Raw genomic sequence first — 22,776 nt, 5'->3', positions numbered from 1 at the left:
TTCTTAACGGTTACATTTCCCCAATTTTTTTATTAATGGAATCAATTCACCAATGAAAAAGCTTTGTTCATGGTAAATGGCTTGTTCTAAATCGAGATAACAGTGGAGTTATAAGCCTTTCATTTTGTAGTAAATTTGAGACTGTTCAAAACATCGTTAACATACCTTCGAACTTCTTGGCCGTTGATCATCCAAACTCAACATTTGCCGAATCTATTTTGATATATAGAAAGAAGAAAGATAGTTCTTTATAACTATGCCAAGTATGATCGAGAAACTGTGACGGCAAGTTCAGTGTCGAAGTAACAAGAACACCTTCGATCCGCCATGTTGGCGAGCCGTCACGGACGCTTCAAATCGGCCTTCTCGATATTTTCCAAAATAAAAAGAATTGAAACTTTTTAATATCCATTTGGTAGTTAGGACCCTAAAACAAGACTGCATGCCAAATTTCAGCGAAATCGGTGAGGTACGGTGTCCGGTCAAAGTTCGAATCTTATAGACTATGACAATTAAGAAATGAAATAGGGTTTTGGCGTTTTCTTGACGTTTGGCAATACCGGCCATTCTTTGGATCCAGGAATGTCGTTTTTCTGTATCTTTGTCAACTGATGCTTCTGCTTTTCGTTGGACAGCAGTACGTAGTTTTCCACTAACATCCAGCTGATCGCAGTCTGGACGACTACTGGGACGACAGTCTGGTGAACGAATACATTAACGTAAAAGTTGAAGTCTTTTTCATCCAGTGTCAGGGACTGAAGAATGGACACGCAAGTCGATAATCAGGCAACTCTGAATGCTTGGCATGGTCGCGGACCGAGGTCCTTAAAACTCAATGAAGTAACTCGCCACATCTTCCATGATGTTACAAGCAAGACAAGGCGTTCACAATGTTTTACGTTCGATCCTCCTGGTTTTAACCAAGCCGATGAATCTTCCCGCTGTTTGTCCGATTGTGCCACGTTAATTCAGCGTTGCTGGGACATTGTATGTGATCAATTTATTTTCGGTGGACTGAACGGGCATACTTAAGATCTTATGGCACTGAACTTGAATGCCCAGCACGACCTCGCAGGTGCTTGTTTAACCCACTTTTCACCTTTTCCCTCCCCAAAATCGGCTGGTGTAAACGTTTTTAACCAGGAGTTGTCGTCATGTGATGGTGTTATCATAAACGCTTACGTTTTCCCGCCATAAGCATCAATTGGTCCTTTTTGTGTTTTACAGCTAATTTGAGAAACTTTGTTGGAAAAAAGCACAAAAGTGCACGCGACAAGACCGAAAGGTAGTATGGATAGAGGTAGAGGGCTTCTACACGTGCTGAATACTAATAAGGCGGTGACATTTCAAACGCGAATCCCAGCATGCGACGGTCACTTTGGTTGTTTCAGAACCTTCTCCTTTACCTCCCTTGTGGGTCGGTGATAAATGCTGTGGCCAAACAGCGCACACTCATTGTTCGGATGCGGTCCTTTTTCCTTCCAAGTCTAGTTTGAGGCCGAAAGCAATTAGCTCTTCTCTATGGGCTTTCCAGGTGGGAGAGCAATGACTACTAGATTCTAACTGTTTTTTCGTATCTACTTTTTGCTGCAATTTACGTTAGTGCTAACGATCTTCGTTGACTTTCGATTTTGGCAACGTTGCGGTTATAAACGTCAGCTTCAAACACCCCTTAGAGAATACAGGGAGATCTCTGAGCCTCCTGTTAATATGAACGCCATTAAAAAAAGGCGTCAAGCTTTGTTGGAGAAAGCAGAAATGACTCCTTATTCGAAAAAAAAAAAAAAGATCGCCTTTAGAAAAAGAACTATCGTGTTTTCTTGCACAAACTACGTCTTACAGAGATATTACGACAGCTTATCCCGGTGATGCTGTTAGCTTTCTTATCTGGAAAGACAGGAGGTGGAAAACTGTGGTTCACGATAAAAACTGTGTTTATGACGCTGAGCTTTTGGAACAGTGGACTCTTTTAAGCCGAATATTCAAACGCTGTGAATGCGCGTTACACGTTTCAATCTCTGGTATGGGTAAGAGTATGAAATGAGGTATGGGAGATAGATATGTGGATAAAGGGATGATCCATTAAGGTACCGCCGTATTGAGGATCATTAAAACAACAAAACAAGAGAATGGAGGCGAAGTCGTTCAGCGATACTCAACAATCCGTGCGCACATCTGGGGTTCCGGGCATCTATTGTTCTTAGGTACGTTCTGTTTAAACAATGGAGTGTTTCTGTCGAGGAACTATCGGCTAATAGTTGCCCCGCGAAAAGTTGATGTTCTTAAAGCAAATATTTGTTATAATTTCGTCACTTTTTGTAGTTGGTATCCTTCCGTCTACGAGAAACGATGGTGTAGCTTCCAGTTTGTTTTATCTGCACCTACGCGAGTGGCTAAACAGGCCAACCGTATGCTAATTCACTTTTTTTATTCGTGCAGCCAAGGGCTTAAGTGAAGAACAGGGATGAGTAAGTAATGAGAGGACTTAGTTACTAGAAGTAGTGAAAGTAACAGTATCAGTAGCAGTAGCAGTAGCAGTAGCAGTAGCAGTAGCAGTAGCAGTAGCAGTAGCAGTAGCAGTATCAGTAGCAGTAACAGTAGCAGTAGCAGTAGCAGTAGCAGTAGCAGTAGCAGTAGCAGTAGCAGTAGCAGTAGCAGTAGCAGTAGCAGTAGCAGTAGCAGTATCAGTAGCAGTAGCAGAAGCAGTTGCAGTAGCAGTAGGATATATTTAACAATTATTCTATGAGCCCGCGTTGGATACGAGGTGGTAAATAACGACTATCCAACGAGGGCGAATGGAATCATTGTTTTATTAAATTCTTCTTTAAGTTTAAATCGACTGGACATTTTATTTTGATGTAAACAAAGTGATAGTATGAGGATCGAGGCGGGAAAATTTTTTGGCGCGGTGTTCACTTCTTGAGTTGAATGAAACACACGAGGAAAGCGAGCGAAAGAGTTTTCTTCCAAAGATTTTCTTCGAACAATCTCCTCTAAAGTCGTCTATATATCCTGGAAATTGTGACAACAGTGAAGATTTACGGGATGATCCGAAGCAAAAGCTTTTCTGGAAACTACACGTCTTGGGCAAGTCGAACGAAGCAGGAGTTACATTGTACTTGTTTACGGCTCCACGGCTGTCATCAACACTGCTATATTATTTGAAGCGAAATTGAGCTCAAAGTGGAACAGGTTTATTGAAGTATGAAATTACAAGACCCAGTTTGAAAGGTAACACACTTTGAAGAAGTGCTGAGCCTAATTTTATGATGTACACTGAATGAAACTGTGTCAGTTTGCCGTTCCGCTTTCGTAAATTATTTGCTGCTTTTCTACTTTATTCACTCGCTCTTCAGTTGTTGTGCGTTTGCAAGTATTATTAATTAAAATTTTCGCTTCAATCCTTTTTTTTTGCGTAGTTAATTTTACTATGATATTTATGTGGTTTTTGTAGGCACCGCTGATTATTTCTTGTTCATAAAGCTCGCCGAATTTGCTGTTTTCAACCATTTTTCTGATGGAACTGTCGCTTCCCGCAGAAAAATGTTACGCAGAGCGGCACTTGCCGCACTTATTTCCCATATAAGGTCAAACATAGGTATATGAGCTGATAACCGGGATTCAGTAAACCAATCAGAAAGCTAGAAATGCAATATCCGAGGTTGAGAATTTAATAATGTTGGATATGAGATAGTTATAACCAACTCGGCGCTATAGTCGCCTCGTTGGCTATCAACCGTCCCATATCCAACGCGCGCTCATGGAATAATTGTTTAATATTGTCGCTGTTTGAGGTGTCGCTGTGTATTTCTTTTTGGTTGCAAAACATTCGGTAAGTCGATAAGATTATTGTGACTTTTAGTGTTCGGGTTGCATCTATTTATCGAATCTGTATTATATTTTTCGTGCTTGTAAACCTGAAATATGTAGGTTTTAGTAAAGTTGGTTTATAAAAGGGAAAAAGATGTTTTATAAAAAACAAGTACTTTTTCAAGCTTTCTGTTTTTTGGTAATTACAAATTAAAACTTAATTCACTGTTACTATGTTTTTATCGATTTCGTGCCTCGACTTTGAAACCTTTTTCAGTTAGATAGGCTGCAACTTAAACCGCGGTTATTTTGTTTATAGGTGTAGCTTTATTCCTAGGTCTTTGGGTTTTTAAGTCAGACCATCTATATGCTTTCTGAGACATCCTTTGACTTTACGTCATACTTTACGTCAGTGTAAAGTTCCGAAGATAACAATCCTTTAAAAGTTACGACCATCCATAGAGTATCGCTAAACTTTCACCATTAGTAGCGATCCCAAGTGTTATTAGACTTTCTGGGAAATAAAAGTTGAATTATCAGGCACCAAGAACGATAGGCAATTATCCTGTCCTCAAGTTAAGATGGTTTCCACTCAACATTCGAGCAATACAGGCCAAAATAAAGGTACCAAAGAAATCTCTTACCATGGCAACAGCTTAAGTACAGCTAACCAAAACCTGCTGAAACTTTAGCACTCAAGCTGACCCCGCGAGAGAAAAATGAATTTGAAATTATCTATATTTCAGTTAAAACGGACGTTTCATGTCAGTTCAAAACATATTATCATCACGAGCTGTAGATAACCAATTTTTCGCTCGCAACAGTATTTTATCCACGTGAATACCAAGACATTTCACGAATGCGAAATAAAACAAAACTGGTTTCAAAACTGATTATTTATTTACTTTCTGTGAGGCTGAACCAGAAACTTTGTGTCATTTTTTACCAGTGTCCCCACGTCAGACAGTTTTGAAATTATTTTGAATCTTGCTGGTACCTCTTATGAAATCAAGTAGCTCGTCTTACTTTGCAAAATGTTTTATTTCGAATAACATCAAAGCAGTGCCCTTCTTTGGATTTACTAAACTTCTTTATTATTATTGTAAAATTGTTTCTGTGGGACTGCAGAAGAAACCGGACATAAATACAAAGTTTTTAGAACAAAACTATTATTAAATATGAAACTGTGAAGAAAATAAATAGATTATTCAAAATTTTAAAGGGAAGTGGCATATAAAGTAAGAAATTATGTAATTTAGTTTGATTTGCCTTTTTTCGTGTTTTTTTTTATTTTATTTCTGATGTTGTTTGTTGAAGAAATATTTCCTGAAATCTTTAAATTTAAATATTTGCCAGATTCATGTACTTCCAAAGTCTACAGACTTGATAAATTTTGGAATATTACTCCAGACGGTGCTTCTATTTTATTGACGCTAAGGTCCCTGTAACAAATGAAACCAGAATTTAACAGATAATCAGACGGAGAGACAGACAGACCGACCGACAGTCAAAGGACGGATGGACAAGAACAGCGTAAGTGAACGTAGCGTCTCAGTGAGGTATTGTCTGCCCTTAATGATTTCTTTCTTCTTAACATCGCGTTACTATAGCTCTTATACTTGGAGTAACGACTACGATAAAATGAAAACAGCAAAAAAAACAACACTAAACTCAAAAATATCAAAATCGATCTTCTTAACGAAATGTAATTAAATTTATGCAATTTAAATACCTTGCAACTTCCAAGGAAAAGTAAATATCAATAAAAAACATTTGCTGCGAAAATTTATGATTTGCTCTTCGATGTAGTTCTGAAGACATTTTTCCTGAAATCTTTCAATTTATATACTGAACAGGTGCATGTACTTACAAACCCCATAGCTCTGGTAAGTTTTGGAATATTCCTTCAGGCAGTGCTTCTATTTTATTGTGGCTAAGGTACCTGTAACAAATGAAACAAGAATTTAAGCTTATGAAAAATGTTAAGGTGATGATTAAAAACAATAAGTTCATATTTATTAGAACCACCAACATGTTAGGCAAAATACACATTATGTTTTCATGTTCTTCACGCTGTATATAAGTTTTTTTCTCTTTTACAAGAGACAGAGTAAGCTTGCAACGGGAGGGTTGTTCAATACTGTGGACTAGATTCCATCCAAAAAAGATATAGTGCGAATCGAGTAGGGATAGGCAAGACCGATAGATAGACAGAGGGACAGAACTGACATGAATTAAACTGAAACTTTATTTAACCTCCGAATACCATAAATTGTCACTGATTGGCTGTATTAAAGTCGAGAAAAATTAATGCTAAGTAAATATATAATACAGAGTAGTTTTTTACTCTAATAAATATCTCGATAGTCAACTCAATTGGACAAACTATTATAAAGAATTGCGTAAAAGAGTAAGAATCAAAATCAGCTATCTATAATTAATTAGGCAAGCATTTTATAATTTAGGTACCCACAAAAGTGATGGGGTTGTGAACAGGCCAATTATCGTGACTTTTATTCTCTTAAGGATATTAGCTGACAAGTACCTGTTTAATATGTCGTCGGTCTACCTGCGAACGTTTATGCATACCGTTAACTTTAGTTGATATTGCCCTTGTTTGCTATCAAGTTAATTATGTCGTTGTTATTTTGTAGTACCATTCTGTGATTTAATAAAATTCAGACGGACAGACAGACAAGCGGGAGATAAGCGGGAGGGCTTATTAACGGAATTTTACAGCATTCTTTCTCGATGACACCTAACAGACAGATAGTTTTACGGTTGTATACGCAGACCTCAGCGCTCTTTCCGGGCTGAAGGTTTGGACTTCCTTGAATAGATTACTTTGAGTGCTTCATGGTCTGTTACGAGGTCAAACTGTGGCAGCCCATACAAGTAGAAGTGGAAGCGTTCACATGCCCAAACTAGGGCTAGTGCTTCTTTCTCGGTTTGACTATAACGGCCCTCCACTTGGCTCAAACTACGACTGGCGTAACAGACAGCACGACTGTCTCCATTCTTCTATTGGACCAGCACTGCTCCAAGCCCCACCGGACTGGCATCTTCAAAAACACGAGTAGGTAAAAGGTAAAGCCTGCTGTCGAGCCAAGTGGCTCATCAGGCCGGCGCTTATCCCGGTTTCTGTAGCATTAAGCGGCTAGGAGTATTTCTACTCCCCCCTGGATGGGATGCTAGTCCATCGCAGGGTTACCCCCCAGCAGTAAATTCGCCGGTACCCATTTATACACCTGGGTGGAGAGAGGCACTATGAGAGTAAAGTGTCTTGCCTAAGAACACAACGCAGTGCTCCGGCCAGGTCTCAAACCCGGACTGCTCGATCCGGAGTACGGCGCACTAACCATTAGGCCACCGCGCCTCCCCTAAAAACACGAGTAGGTGCGTCCTTATCAAAGTACGCTAAGACTGGTGCACTTGCAACTTGACTCTTCAATTTCTGAAATGAGTTCTCTTGCTCCTCGCCCCACATAAACAGTGTTCCTTTTCTTGCAAGTCTTCTCAGGGGATCAGCAGTTGTTGTAAAATCGGGTATAAACCTGACACTGAATCCAACGAGACCCAACAAGCTACGAACCTCTGAGGGTGTCTGCTGTTGACTTGAAAAGTGCTATTAACAGTGTTACAGTTCCTTGTGGCAAGAGTTCCTGCTGGATTTCAAGATCTGTGGCAGTCGAATATCCTAACAAACAACGACCTGTTTTGACAACAACGAAATCTGCCACAATCTTCGTTTTACCAACACAGTCTTCTGACTGAAACTGACCTTCGATTTCAAGCGCACGACTCACATAAGCATACAACTTTCTTGTGCAGAGTTACGCCTGAATGTTAAGTAACTGATGTTTTAACTCCTTAACAGTGTCCATGCTTATACGATTGCTCCCAGGTCCAGAGTCAACCAACACATCCATGTTTACTGCCCCAATGCTTACACAAATCACTGGCTCAGCAGAAGCGGCCAAATAGCATGTCTGCTCTTCTACGGTAAAGACAAATAAAGCATTCTCACCTTAGGGTTCCAACGATCCCTCTACAAGATTGGCCTGACCTGCTTTTCCTGGACTCTGATGTCTTCCTCCCCGTCGTTAAGTGGTATTTGTTTTTTCCAAACTTTGGGATCCTTCCCTCCTTGTAACAGCTAGCATAGTGTCCGCACTTTCCAGAATTACTACACTTCCGTCCACGAGCTGGACAATTGCCGTCTTTAGCCACTTTCTTTTCCACAGTTGAAACAAACCCTTTTACCTCTCGATCCACGCCCAGACCTTTGTTCGACAGCATTAGTCCCTGCTCCAACACTTGCTCCGGGTTCTTGTCGGTCTTGACTTGGCGTAACGATTTGACTCACTTGCTCACGCGAAGCTTCCCACTTTCAGACCTTATCCATCGCAGCCTCTAGCGTAATATTATTCACCTCGAGTTATTTCTTCTTCAGTTCAACATCGGGGAGCTTTTCGATCTGATGATCTAACACATTTTCCACCAAAGCTGCGCCAAAATTGCAGTGACGAGCTTGTTTCCGTAAACGAACCATAAATTTAACAGCGGTCTTCCCCTTGGTCAACGCAAGTTGTCGAAAAACCACAGGTCGCCCAGACGTTGTATTCGATTTAGGTGATTATAAGACAATGTATGAGAATACTTTGAAAATTGCTCTAAATAGAACTTGAATTGAAGATTTGAATAAAAATGTATTACATTATGTTTATCATGCGTTATTTTGACATTTCTGTGCTTCTGGAGTGGGTTTAAAGCCGTTTAGACAAGTTTTTCTTTCTGACGTTGCTTCCCCTAAAGAGAAACGAAAGGCAGGTGACCTAAATCGCCAACGGTTCGCACTCGAAGCTCCTTAAATACCACAAAAAGTGTCGAATCTCACCAAAATTGCTTCAATACAGCCGTCGATAATTCTTCTTTCGATTTCCTTCGCTTAAGGTTCCAAAGTTTATTTTAACCGCCCGAGAAACGCTCGTGTTCGAGCGCTGGGTTTCCACTTTTGCTTTGTCTGAATGCGTGAAAAGTTATCTTGGGCACAAGATTCAAAATTTTAGCTAAGCGACCGCGCCATGGCGACAACGTCGGAAAGAAAAACTCGTCTAAACGGCTTTAAACCCACTCTAGAGGCACAGAAATGTCAAAATAACGCATGATAAACATAAGGTAAGAAATTTTTATTCAAATCTTTCATACAAGTACTATTTCGAGCAATTTTCAAAGTATTCTCATACATTGTCTTATAATCACCTAAATCGAATACAACGTCTGGGCGGCTGTGGAAAAAACATGGACTTCGTCCACGGCGCGAAAAGAGCATCAAGCTTACGAAGACACACTACATACTCGTTACCCTCCTCGGCATTGATCGGTCCTGAATTCGGAAGGACTTCGAAAATATCTTGGACTTCCATGCCCGCTAAATGAAGTAATTGAGCTTTCTTTCGAGAGGCGTTCGTAATTCCTTTGCCATCGATGTAATATTGGTAAAATCGCTTCCACTGTCGCCACCGTTTGGCGACCTGAAAGGAAGAACCGGTTAAATCTTAGGGCGGCAACGCTCGTTCCGCTAAGTGCGACATCCTCGTCGCCAATTTGTAGTGTTCAAAGGCCACAAAGGCAAGTCACAAGGGCTAACACCTGTTTTTAAAGCAGAATGCACGACCGTACACACAGTACTCACTACACATTCTTCGCATCCCGGATGTACTCTTATGAGTAACCGCTGGGCTACTGACATGTAATACACTACAGCCTCCCACTGCCATCCACTGCAAATGACCCCTTTTTCGCCAAATTTAGGGTATCCTTTTGACAGTCTTTTATCATCCATGCAAATATGGAGAGATTATGCAGCGTAGACTTGTTCGTAACTCCTAACTTAAAGTCACGAGAATAGCCAAAGTTGGCAACGTTATAAGCAGAAGCAGTACTTTTAAATTTAGTTTTTGAGGCGATTAAACCTAATTTATTTGATATGAGCTAGTTTTAAATATTCTCATTATAACATTTTTTACCATTTTGTAATTCAAAAAAAATCAGCCTGCCAGAGAAACAGACAAGACGGGTTAACAAGAACAACATAAAATACCAGTAAACAAAGCATAAACCTTCAGTTAATCAGTTTAGTTTATGGAACGAGGTTTGTTACGTTCAAGTCAAAAAGTCAGTCGGTTTTATATTCGGCATAAAGGTTAGAGTTCAAGCTTAATATTCACTTATAGTCTGCCCTTTTAGTTTTGCAAAAAGTTGTATTTTAATATTTTGATCATTATCCAGTTTGTAGCAGTTCTTAACCAGGACCGGCGGACTAGTGACTTGAAGTGTGGGGGGGGGGGGGGGGGGGTGGGGGGGGGTATTTAAGGCATTTGTGTTGGTACCATTATTGTAGGAGCAACTGTAAAAGGTTTGCAGTACTGATCCATCAAAGTATAAGAGATGGATAGTGCTGGAAACCGTTGATAGCCTCCTAAATTAAATACTTGTCAGATGCATGTACTTACAAAGCAGCTAGACTTGATAGGTTTTCAAATATTCCTTCAGGCAGCACTTCTATTTTATTGTGCCTAAGGTTCCTGCAAAAAACAAAATCACACATTGTACGATTACAGTAAGACAGATCGACCCTTATATGCCACACCTTTAAGATGATTAAAAGTATCGACCCCTCGAACGAAGCTACCCACCAGAAGTAATGAAAGGAAACCACTGTTAAATGTGACAGTAACAATGGTTGTTCCTTTCACAATTTTACGATCGTTTGCCCTTAAATTAATCCGCATTTTATCACAGTAATCGAGCGTAAGCTGGATAAGCAAATTATATACAGTGATATATTGTCCTATTTGCATCAAGCCACCAATTGCAATTATAATGTGGCCCACGACAGTTAAAACTTAAATTATTTGATTTGAGCCACTTAAGAAGTTTTCTGAAATTCAGCATCATTTTGACTGACAGACAGACAGACAGACAGAAAAGCTAGACAGACCGACAGACAGACAGACTAGACAGACAGACAGACAGACAGGCAGGCAGACAGGCAGGCAAACAGGCATGCAGCAGGCAGGGAGTTGGACAGAAAAACAGGCAAGCAAACATACAGAGTGATATACCTCCAGTCTGACAAAGGCATCCCCTTTTCGTAATAACCTCCTGTATAGTAATCCCTACCCACATCCCTAAGAGTAAGTGTTGTTATTTTCGCTGAGATGCCTGTGTACCCAGTCCCTCTTGCGTCAGAAACACGCGTGATGAAAGGACTCCTATCTTTGAACTTTTTTGTATTGTTTAGGGTTAAAGTGAATCGTGCTGTTAAGTCTGTTGTATATTAACTGCATCGAAGCTGAAATATGGTTCGAACTGTCAAAAATCTGATGTATATGAACATTTCCTTGTAGAGTTACTGATTGCGTGTTTTGGCAAAAAACTGTCAAAGTGAAGTTGGGATCACCACCTTACTCGACCTGTTTGCTGTACCTGTAAAATTTCTACCGTTATAAGCGTTGATCATATTGGACTTTGCTCCTTTGCGATGCAAAATGTGCGGATACTGATGAACTGCTTATCCGTTAAATTTGGTACCAGTTCGAGGTGAATGGCTCGGGTTAAAGATCTTGGTTTGCGCCCGACGTCTTAAAGAATAATCCGTACACTGCCGTCGCAGTTACTGTGCCAACAGTATCACCGAAGACATGTAAACAAAAAATGGACTGCCTTTGGCTGTAGCTAGCCTACAGGAAATTCTTACTTTATAAATAAGGTATTCCTTGAACTTGCAACAATGTTTTACCAGTTTCTCTGTTATAAGTACCGAATCCCACGGTAGGTGTTGCACGCAAACCTCTCTGCGAGTTGATTTGTAGTATAGGTGGTCTAACCCAAACTGTGGGACTAGCCACTTCTAAGAAGCAAAAGCCCTCTAGCCTCCTTACTCAGGCTGTGGGCTAGAAAGATTGCCACTCCAAGAGGGTCAAATACAAATGCCTAACTAGTCAGAATTTCTCTCTTACTAGTTTCCACAGAACCTTTGGTAAAGATCACGACCATGGTATCTTTCTGCTTGCTCCAAGAAAGTCTCGGAAAATTTGCTTCTTTGGCTTTCCTGCACACATTTTCCTTGTCATATATTTTCCCATCGTCTCTCAATTCAGCGTTAGCCACCACCACATAATAGTAGCATGTATGTAGTTTAAATTCCGCTTCTCAATATACTAAGACTGTAACCTTTTCAAATTATAAATTTTGCCCCTGGGCAGTGGTAATTCTTCCACTAACGATCCTCAAAATCTTCGTGATATTTGGCTTTCAAGTTTCCTAGCCGTTCTTTAGAGTTCCAAGAAGAAACAGTGGCTGTGTTGAACCGAACAACGTAAATATCAAAGCCTAAAACCTGTGTGCACCTGCAAGACTGACTGCTTAAAATCGCCACAAAGCGCAACAGCTAGCTTTGAAAAGGTTTTGAACCAGCACAATCCAGAGTATGTTTTAGAGTGGAGGCCTAGTCTCCAATCTACAATCGTTTAAGGAAGATCGTATATTTGTGATTTCTGCTTTTTTACTTCTGCTGCTTCATAGAGGGTCTTACAGGGGCGGTCTCTGGCACGGTTCACGGGTAAAAAAATAAAAATAAATAACGGATAACGAATATTAAAATTTCATTTTCCCGAATGACGAAAATAAGCAAGTTTCACGGAAAATCAAATCTGCTAAACACGCATCACAAAAATATCCCTGTATGACCCTAGTTGTAAAGAAGGTCCAAACTCCCTTTCTTTCTGAGGCTAATCATTAACTCTATCCACGATTCCTTCCTCCAGTTGGACTTGGATTTCATTAATTAATAATTTGTCGCCAATGTTAAGCTCAGTGCTATTGGCTTGCTTTGCCTATATCCATTAATCTTTTTATTGTTTAGTTTTCTTTTTCTTGACATGACTTTTGGCCAATCTCTGAGGGAGCAACAGATTACGACATTAACCAAGACTACGTTGAAATTCTAGAAAGAAACCTGAATGACTAGAACGCCTATTTCTAGAGGTTTTGCATTCCATTCGACACCAAAACTCCGTAAACGAACATTTACAGAATGATTATATTTTACATGATTCTATTTTGTGCCGCAGGTTTGCAAGTGCTTACTTTATCCTCTCGCCACATTTACATTTACAAATGTTTAGTTACCTTTGTCTGCATCATTGGAGACTAGCAGCAAATAAGACCCGATTATGCATGCAGTTACACTGTTTCAAACTACGTCTGACGAAGGCAAGAGAACGTTTGCCAAATATTTAGTTTCTTAAAAGTGTTAATAAGATCATTTTACATTTTTAGAACACTTTTAAAAAGTTTTTAAGCTGACATGATACACAATGATCGCCCAAATAAACAAACTCTGAAGAACTGTTTTCTGGAAAAAAGACGCCTAATATAAATTTCATAAGACAAAAACAACAAGGATTAGCTCCAAATTTAATTCCTTGAAAAATCTTCCTGCCGGAAGATTTTGTGTTTTTTTAATTCCAAGAACCTACAAGAAGCGCGCGTACAAAAGTGGCCTACAATCATTAACAAAAGTCGTTGGCCCACCCACCCCCTCCCCCCGTTTCAATGTTGGATAGTACAATGTGCCTAAACTCCCCGTGCAGTGCGTTTCAGTTTGTGAGCAAGAATAAGCAGCAATTGCAGGCATTATTTTTTTGCATGCTACGCAATATTGCAAAGGGGGAGAGGGAAAATTACTTAACTTTTATATGTTACAAGTAAGAAAAACAGCAACTGCGCCAACATTTTGTCACTGATTGCAATCATTGGCAAAAGTCGTTGGCCCACCTACCCCCTCCCCCCGTTTCAATGTTAGACAGTACAGTGTGCCTAAACTCCCCGTGCAGTGTGTTTCATGAGCACAAGTAAGCAGCAATTGCAGGCATTATTTTTTTTGCATGCTACGCAAGATTGCAAAGGGGGAGAGGGGAAATTACTTAACTTTTATATGATACAAGCTGTAAGAAAAACAGCAACTGCGCCAACATTTTGTCACTGATTGTACCTTCTGTATGAGTCGACGGCTTTTCTTAAGGGAACTGTGTCATGAATTTAAGCCAAATTTAAACATGAAAAGATGGCCATAGAATTAAGTGAAACATAAAATAAACCACTTAACGGATGGCGGTATGGTTCTTTGCCAACATTTTTAGTTTCATAGCTAGTATTTGGCAAAACTTAACCAAGCCGTGACACTGGTCCTTTTAATTTATATTACAATAAGATCGACGAAAAGAACGAAAAATGCTGACAAACGTACAACTCTCTCAAGCTCGTTTGCTTCGTGAATAACCCGGTGGGTAGATATGGAATTTTATTGGATGACAAGTCCCTGAAATAAAAGGAGACAAATTATCGTCAGTACAGGGCAATAAAAAACTTTTAAAAGAGACATCTTGTAACAAAGCAGCACTTCGTTTGCAACAATATGAAAAAAGATTAACTGTACATGTTAATGCGAGCGCTGCTGTTCTGCTTTCTAGCAATGGTACTTTTAAAAATCTGCTTTAATAGACAAATTCGGCTAACACATCACGTGATTTGAATTGGGTGTTTACATTGCCTGAAAACGAGGCTCTCCTTTGGTTTGCTTTCAAAATGGCTTCCGCTTGTAATTGTTGTCCAAATCATAAGCGTTGCTGTAGCTGTTCCTTCACGAAAAAACATCAAAAATGGTCAAAATCTATGAGGAACTTTCCTCAGTTTAGCCCAATAACGTGTTCTTTGTGGCTAGAACAAGGAGGCAAAAAGAATGCTGGCGAAAAAAGCTACAAGTTCTTTCGAGAAGGGTATGTTTATGACATTTATGCTTGCGAGGAATCGGGTGACTTTTATGTTAAAGCGCGCTGTTATAGATCTCTAAGAAAAAGCGAAGAGCCGCATTATTTATCTGCAATCTTCAGGGAGAACGATGGCAGAGCCAAAGTTTCGAAAGCACACTGTTCCTGCAAAGGGGGAAGTGGTGGACACTGCAATCACATATTTGCATTAATTTTCCAGCTGAACGACTATTCATGTTTAAATATAAAGGAAATCCCTAGTGATGCAACTTGTACAAGTCTTCCCCAATCCTGGCATATTCCAAGAGCTGCTTCTATCTGCCCTTTACCTGTAATGGGAACTCATTATGCCCGCGCAGAAACAGACAGATGTGGAAAGAGGAAAAGAGACCCTGTCAGGTGTAAACTATATGATGCTAGGGGACCCGTTTTAAGATGTGGACTCCCAAGTCATCACGTGATGGATCAAGTGCATTATCTACAACAAAGAGAAAATCCTCCCCCCTTTTCTTATTTGTTATGCGATCAAGAACCAGGTTTGTTAGTGAACACTGTATTTGGAAATGTGCCCCTTGGTGCTTGCCTAGGATATCAGCTTCAAGATTGTGGTCGACCAAACACAACCTTTGTGAGCAACTTCACAGGAGTTACTGTTCCTTCAGACAATACAGCACTCCATGAATTTCCTGATATTCCAATTGTTCTGGCTGACACGACACCCTTTGATTTAAATGAATTTCAAGGTGTAGACCAAACTGATTTTATTGACTTTTTTGTTGATCACATAGTAATAGATTTAAAAGAAGCTCATGCTATGGAGAGGAGAACAGTTTTGCAGGGTGAATCTGCTGAATGGCTTAATCAACACAACTACAGACTAACTGCCTCTAACTTTGGCAAAGTTTATTTCCGGGTTCAAAGGCCATCAGAATCAATGTTGAAAACTATATTTGTACCAAAGGATTTGTCTAATGTGAGAGCCATTGCACATGGTAAAGCAAAAGAGAAACTTGCAAGGACAGTATATGCCAAACAAATGCAAAAGCAAGTACCAAGTTTTGTGGTTTTTGATGCAGGTCTATCTGTACATCCGACTTTTCCATATCTTGGAGCAAGCCCTGATGGAAAAGTTTTTGATCCATCCACTGATACTAAATATGGTTTACTTGAGATCAAGTGTCCTTTTTCAAAGAGAGGTGAAACACTGGAACAGGCAGCATCTGACCCAAACTTTTATCTTGAGAAAATTGGAGGAAAATTTTACCTCAAAAAAAGAACACTCATGTGGATATTATGCCCAAGTACAGGGGCAGCTGGCTCTTACCGGTTTAAAATGGTGTGATTTTTGCATTTATTTGTCTGACTCGAATGAAATGTGTGTTGATAGGATATATTTTGATTCTAACTATTGGAAAAATACTCTCTTACCCAAACTATCACAGTTTTATATGCATCATGCTCTGCCATTTCTTGTTGGCAGAGCAAGGAGAGTGAACAGCTGTACAAACAGCAGACCGGAAGTTCTTGTAAACAGTTTTTCTTCAAGTCATTAAACCCAAACATTTTCTGTTTATTCCTTCATTTTAAGGGAAAGGCAATAAGCCATTTCATACAAATACTGTCAGCTTATTGGATTTAAAGTGCTATTTACATTACAGAAAGAAACATGATTTCACTAGTTGAACTATAGTAAACTAGTTGGTAAATCTTACATGTTTGCTCTAAAATTAGTCAATAACAACATGAAACCCAACCACTTATTCAGGTAATAATGGACTTGTTTAAGAAGCAGATTACCAGAACATTATTAGACTACCAAACGGCTATGCTTTAAATGTTGTAGTTCGTGGCTTTTATGAATCAAGCCAGCACTGGGTTCTGGAAATTTGAGAGAAGGCATGCTGTTGACCATATTTGATTGATGCTTCCAAACATAGATACTGGAACTACTGAGTGAAATATACGAAACCTTCTAACCTTGCAAATTGCTCTCTCTACATGAATTCGATGCTTTGCGATGGTCTGAGTTTTAATGACATCATCTTCTTCAAATCCAACTTTATCTTTAAGAAAGGGAGGGATGTTAAGATGAAGGCCAATTTTTTCTAAATCATTTTGGATATCAAAACCCTTGTCTGCCATGATGGCATCTCCCCTTTTAATTTCTCCTGTTATAAGTTTTTGCCTTAGAATTTCTAAGAATCCAGACCTTTCCACAATTTGTCTATCGCTTATAGAACCCTCATAAAGTTGAAAGATGAACATAATCCCTCCTTTACTATCAACACCCAGGAGGCATTTGAATGTTGTGTGGGATTTATATGTGCTGTAACTCTCACTGTGCTTCTGGAGTGCACTTGGTACTTGAATTTTTAGTTCTGTAGCATCAATAATAACAATGGTACCTGGATACTTCTCTATGAACTCCTTGGGCGAATTTTCAAAAATGATGTCTCTATGTGGCCATATTTTGAGACTTCCAAGTGTTGCATACAGGTAGTTGATCCAGGTAAGGAATATATTATTTACTGTGCTATCAGAAACACAAAACCTTTCTCCAAGATCAATGACTGATAAGCCCATTCTTAATTTCATTAGAACAAGAAGGTATTCATCCTCAACTGACAGTTTATGAGCAGTAGGGCGTGTCAGAGTTGTGCTATTTTGGGAATCATCATCATCATCATCATTGTTATCTTGATTATTATCATCACCCTCAAATACTTTCTCTGTGTCAATGATATTACATTTCCGTGTAGCCGTATCCCAGTAAATCAACATTTTTCTATTTAAATTAGGCAATAAAAATTGCAATGTATTCATGAACTCAATGTAAGAATTAAATCCAGTGAAATGAGTGAAAAACTTCTCTTCTCTCATTGGCGTTGTACATTTTGAGAGCAGATGAGATACGGAAAATTTATGCAAACAGGGAATTCTAAGACTATCATCTAATTTAATGCATATGTCATCTTCAAATGTCTGTGTCTTACGAGAAACAAGCTGATGGTCAGTCCCGCTTGAGCCCAAGATGTCACCTTCTCCTTCTGATGCTGTATCTGTTGCTTCCTCCTCCTCGGTCCTGCTTTCGTTCAGCTTTTCCAAAACAGATCTTTTCAGAGGCTGGGCTTTCTCTTTAGTCCAAGCAAAAATCGACGGAACTGCATTCGCCTTAAGTCGTTTCTTAGCAGACTCTGGATTAATAAAATCATCCGATGTGAAGTGTTCGCTGCATATCTTTGTATGGCAGTTGACACTGAAATGTCGGGGATCTCTTTTCATTTTCGTGATCCAAAGGGATAATAAACTTTTCGAATGAAGCGGCAATCCATGAAACGACAGATCGTTTCGGTTCGCAGAGCTGTTTGTACACCCACCAGCGCAACAAAAGTGCGGCATAATAGCGGAGAAAGTTGAGTCAAAGTTACGAGCGCACGTGGTGAAACTTTGTTGTTGTACCCAATTCAGGTCACGTGACCCGCACGGGCGAGTTAGCCGAATTTGTCTATTGAACAACACTCTTGCAATAATTACCATCCCAAGGTTTGTGCGAAAATGCAAAACTTTGGTAAATTCAGAGGCTTAAAATGCATCTTGGTGTGTCGGACGTCAAGTCAAAATGACCAGATACTATCAAAATATTAAGTAAAATAATCTGGGCAAATGAGGCTTTCGCTGGCAAAGACGAAAGTTCGCCGCTGTTGTCAAATTTGCAAAATATTAATTTGAAATGGTGAATATCCAAACGATCGAGTTACTTGATTGAACAAGGTAAAAAGAACAAGTAAAATACGGCCTAAATGTTTTCCAAGACAGACTTGTATTTTGCAATGCAACACGCATGAGCGTGGTAGAAGTTGTTGGTAAAAGGGGTGATCTAAATCACGTATCACCCAAAACATAAATTGGCTATTTCACGTTTTATGCATAAAAACTAAAAAAAAAATTGTCCTCACTGACTAAAACTGTAAAAAATATCTGGCTTTTCGGTTTAAAATGCTATAACTTTCTTCAGCACAAATTGAAAAGGTCGTCCAGATGTAAGTATTTTTTTCTTTTTTTAAAGAAGGCGATAACCCACTAGTGATTCAGAACAGGATTCTGTACATGTTGGGAGTGTTCATGTGTTTGTTACCTTATTCTTACTAATTTTCGCGCGTACTTAATTTCGCGAAAATTCAGGAACCGAATTTTGCGAGTATTAATTTTCGTGATTGTAAGAAAAATTACAGCAAAAGTGTATTAAATTTCGCGATTTTGTCAGTGTTTTATGGATCAGTATGTCAAAGACTACTGGGAATATACAAAGGTCTGGCTCAATGTAACTACAGGAAGCCTGCAAACGAAAACTGGTGACTGTAATTAAGAGGTTTTGGTCGATTTATAAGCTGAAGAAAACACTTATAGAGGAAGGGTGCTAGTCGAAAACAAGACGGAAAGATATATTTATAAGGGTAGATAGTTGCAGTTCCAAACATTTAATATTTTTATTGTTTTGATATAAATGGTATTATGTTTCGAGTGTTTAAATTTCGCGCAATGTTTTTTTCGCGCGTATTAAATTTCGCAATTATTCTGAAATCGCGAAAATCGCGAAAATTAGTAAGAATAAGGTAGTCGAATTCGGTTTCGAATAGAATGCCACGTTTTTGAAAACAGTCTGATCACAAGAACAACGGCTATAATCTTTACGTCGTCGAAATCGAATTCTCGATTGTTTTGCATGCAACAGAGAGTTCTTGCACCAATAGAAAGTTCTAGCTTGTCAACCGTAAAAACAGCTCTTTTGTGCTCTCTTGTTCTAGATCTTAACGCTCGTGATGTTTGTCTTATATAAACTCTCTCACAGTCTCTGCAGTTAGTTTTATAAACTGCTCCCGTCGATAGATCTTGATCACCCTTTTTAAAGGAGCTACAGTACGACACGAGAATTTTGCAGATTTTTGAACTAAACTGTTCCGAAATTAGTGTTAGCGACTTAACCCATGAAAAAAAATTTTGAACATCGATCTAATGGGAGATACAGCCTTAATTTGTAAATAATCATAATCAAACTTCGGCACAAATATCGATCTTTTACGACACGCGGAACTGAAAACTTTGAATAGTTTAGCCTTACTGAATTTTTCAATTGCAATCCATTTCAATCCTAGCCATCCGCAGCCAAAAATGCTTGTTAATTTCGTTGCTTTAATATAGGAATTTTTAATGAAAATGGACCATTATGCAACGTTTTGTGTGTGTGCGTGTTCGATTTTGTTCGATTGTCGAACTCACTTGAACTCAATCCAAGGTATAAGTTCGATAAAGTTCGATTAAAATTCATGCCGGGCGATCAGTCCTAGTCACGCATTTTACCACACGTAGTCTTGTTTTCAAACGTTTACTGGAGAATCTTCTGGAAGGAAAAAAAAAAACACGATTTACAGTCACATTTAACGAGAAATAACAACAGTCATTTTGCAATCATCATAGAAAAGTCGTTTCACAGTTCACAACAGTGTAACCAAATCACGTTTAACGAGAAAAAAAAAACATTACACAATTTACGGAAAAAAGGCCTTTCATCGGTCATAATAAAACCCATTAACCACTCTCATACATGTGTGAGTAATATTTTTGACAGACCTCTCCGCGAAAAATGAGGATTCTCAGTTACAACTGAGCAAACGAACTGTTGATGTTGACCCATGTTGAACATGAAGAAAGCTACTTCTAAATCAAAGTTGTCAAAAACATATTGACGTGATGCTGGTCACGTAACAGCGAGTCTATAGTCGCCCTGCCTCGTCCCCAGGCGCTGATCGGCCGGATGGTTAAGGTCAGGCAGGAGAGCAGGGAGCGCGAGGGTTGATGGCTAGGTTGGGTCCTTTTTCCCGTTCGCATTAGTTCCACAACGCCAAGCGAACCGTGCACAAAAGAGAAGGACGCCTGGGGACGAGCCAGTAGTCTGCCTGAGCTTAGGCTCGGTTTATACGTCGAATTTCGCGTTTGCCGAATCCAATTTGGGAATTAAATGTTTGCGAATTTCGACGTTTCAATCGATTAAATACGACTTCTGTCGCATCGTCGACTGGGCCAGTCGAATATTTGACAGAGGTTCGACAGCCGCTTTATACGACGAACTTGACATGTGCCGAATCGAATGCATAAATTAATCAAAATGATTTAAATTATGTTTAACTCACAATTCTTCATTTTTTCCTAAATGCTATGAGCGCATCGACAGAAACAAAATGGCGGAATCGGGTGCGATGTGCAGCTCTTGTTTTTCTCCTACCAAATACACATGTTTAAAACGCGCTTTTCCATTCTGCATCAAGGGCTTGGGTTTTGAAAAAAAAACGAGACTCTAGGATGGAGAAAGTCATAACAGGTTGAACGCTATTAGTTTGGAAGAATATTCTCCGAAATTCTTCATGTCTTCCATTTCGAAAACACGGCTGTTTATAATTTCGCGTACGCAATGGGCGCGAATATCTTGACTTCTGTTCAAGACTTGTTTTTAAATAGCCAATCAAAAACTTTGAAACTATTTGAATTCCCTTTGTCTTAAGAGCCCTTCGTTTCTCGTGCCAAGACCCACCGGCGAAGAGACGTGAAAAGGACTATGGTGACGAGAATGAAACTCGCTCATGAATTAACTGCGACTCATCAAATTCGGGTATTAAATTCGGCAGATGTGAAATGCGACGTTTATACTGGGCCATTAACTTTTCACTGAGATTTTACGGTGCGTGCATCTATTTCTTTTCCGTTTTATACATAATATTAAAAGCACAAAATCACAATTGACTAACATATTAAGGACGTTCGCGCTAATTTTATCTGTGCATCCGACATACCAAGATACATTGTAAGCTTTTGAAGTTACTCAATTTTAGCATTTTCACGTAGAACTTGGGATGGCAATTAAGCGTTATCATCTCATGCTTTTTAACAAATTACCGTGGAAATCATTACACCTTGATCCGTTTTAGTTTAATCCATGTGCAATAATTAAACTTTTTATTTACAGGAAAAGAAAATCATTTATTTAAAATTGGCTGGCTTCTACGTTCAAAACGATTTTTGATGTACTTACAGCAATCGCAAAGCCATGAGAGAAGAGAAAATTTCGGCTGTTAAATTCTGAATTTGATTGTCTTTTACGTTTCTAGGGGAAAAACAAACATTCAAACAATCAAAAACCATCCAGATGTTATTTCTGTTTACTTTTCCACGTTTACTTATTGATCCCTGCCTAATCCTAGCGCTAATAAATAAGAAAGTGAAAGAGAACTGAGTTATCAAAATTGGCTGTCTTCTTTGAAATTGTCTGGCTACCTCGTTCAAAGCGATTGTTGACGTACTTACAGCGTTTGCAAGGCCAGGAGAGGTGAGAAAATATTTGCTGTTAAATTCTGAAAACGATTGTTTTGTAAGTATCTAGGAGAAAAAACAGACGTATGAACAACAAAATCATCCAGATGTTATTTTTGTTAATTTTCCACGTTTACTTATTAACACCTGCCTTATATCCAGACCTAATAAATACGAAAGTGAAAGAAAACTGAGTTATTTAGAATTAGTATATACTAAAACAGTGGATAGCGTTTTTGGCGCGCGCTGATTGGCTACTCAAACTCCGAATATTCACCTATTCACCTTCGAGCAACGCACGCGAGAAAATTGTAAACTTTGACAGGAATTAACTAGTCAAAATTCATTCTTTAGGGATATTTATCTCACTGTTTTAGTATATGCCAAAACAACTAGCCACCGACACTGAGGTGAATAGTTGTTAACTATTTAATACTCTTGGTCATTGCAGGAAACACAACCTTTGTTCCTGTTTTACCGTATTTGTTTTATTGTGGTACTTTGGATTCCTTCACGAATCAGGGAGTAAGGATGTGGTTAAATAAGTCGTATATACAAATGTCGTAATTTTGTTGTATCCAAATGGCAAATACAATCACGTACTTAGCATAATGATTGGTAACCTCATGCTTGAGAGACTATATTTAAAGGAGGCTAAAGTTTAAGCGTTAATTTTGGAAATAATCGACATTTAAATTAACATACAGCGTATGAAGTCCCTTCAAGTCAGCAAAGGCGTCTAAAGATATACTACTGATTTCATTCAGCT

The 22,776-nt window shown here is 39.1% G+C and overlaps 3 protein-coding genes across 3 annotated transcripts in view; 1 reads left to right on the top strand and 2 right to left on the bottom strand.

Moving 5' to 3' along the window:
• The window catches only part of LOC144640220 (uncharacterized), a 303,086-nt gene that overhangs the window by 20,377 nt on the left and 259,933 nt on the right, over positions 1-22,776 (bottom strand). The gene's annotated exons all lie outside the window — the stretch shown is intronic.
• LOC144640195 (uncharacterized) lies at positions 15,081-16,135 on the top strand. The gene has a single exon (XM_078499401.1). It carries the CDS (start codon positions 15,106-15,108, stop codon positions 15,985-15,987), a length of 882 nt encoding a protein of 293 aa, XP_078355527.1. The 5' UTR covers positions 15,081-15,105; the 3' UTR covers positions 15,988-16,135.
• LOC144640194 (uncharacterized) lies at positions 16,185-18,152 on the bottom strand. The gene has a single exon (XM_078499400.1). It carries the CDS (start codon positions 18,042-18,044, stop codon positions 16,506-16,508), a length of 1,539 nt encoding a protein of 512 aa, XP_078355526.1. The 5' UTR covers positions 18,045-18,152; the 3' UTR covers positions 16,185-16,505.

This window comes from Oculina patagonica, unplaced genomic scaffold, assembly GCF_052425735.1.
Source record: "Oculina patagonica isolate OP01 unplaced genomic scaffold, crgOcupat unplaced2, whole genome shotgun sequence".
Lineage (NCBI taxonomy): Eukaryota > Metazoa > Cnidaria > Anthozoa > Scleractinia > Oculinidae > Oculina > Oculina patagonica.
The sequence above is the reverse complement of the archived record's forward strand: the minus strand, read 5'-3'. Positions and strand labels throughout refer to the sequence as shown.

What these genes read in the sequence shown, in the direction of transcription:
- LOC144640194 (XM_078499400.1), bottom strand. Translation starts at nt 18,044, where the DNA reads ATGCCGCACTTTTGTTGCGCTGGTGGGTGTACAAACAGCTCTGCGAAC.
- LOC144640195 (XM_078499401.1), top strand. Translation starts at nt 15,106, where the DNA reads ATGGATCAAGTGCATTATCTACAACAAAGAGAAAATCCTCCCCCCTTT.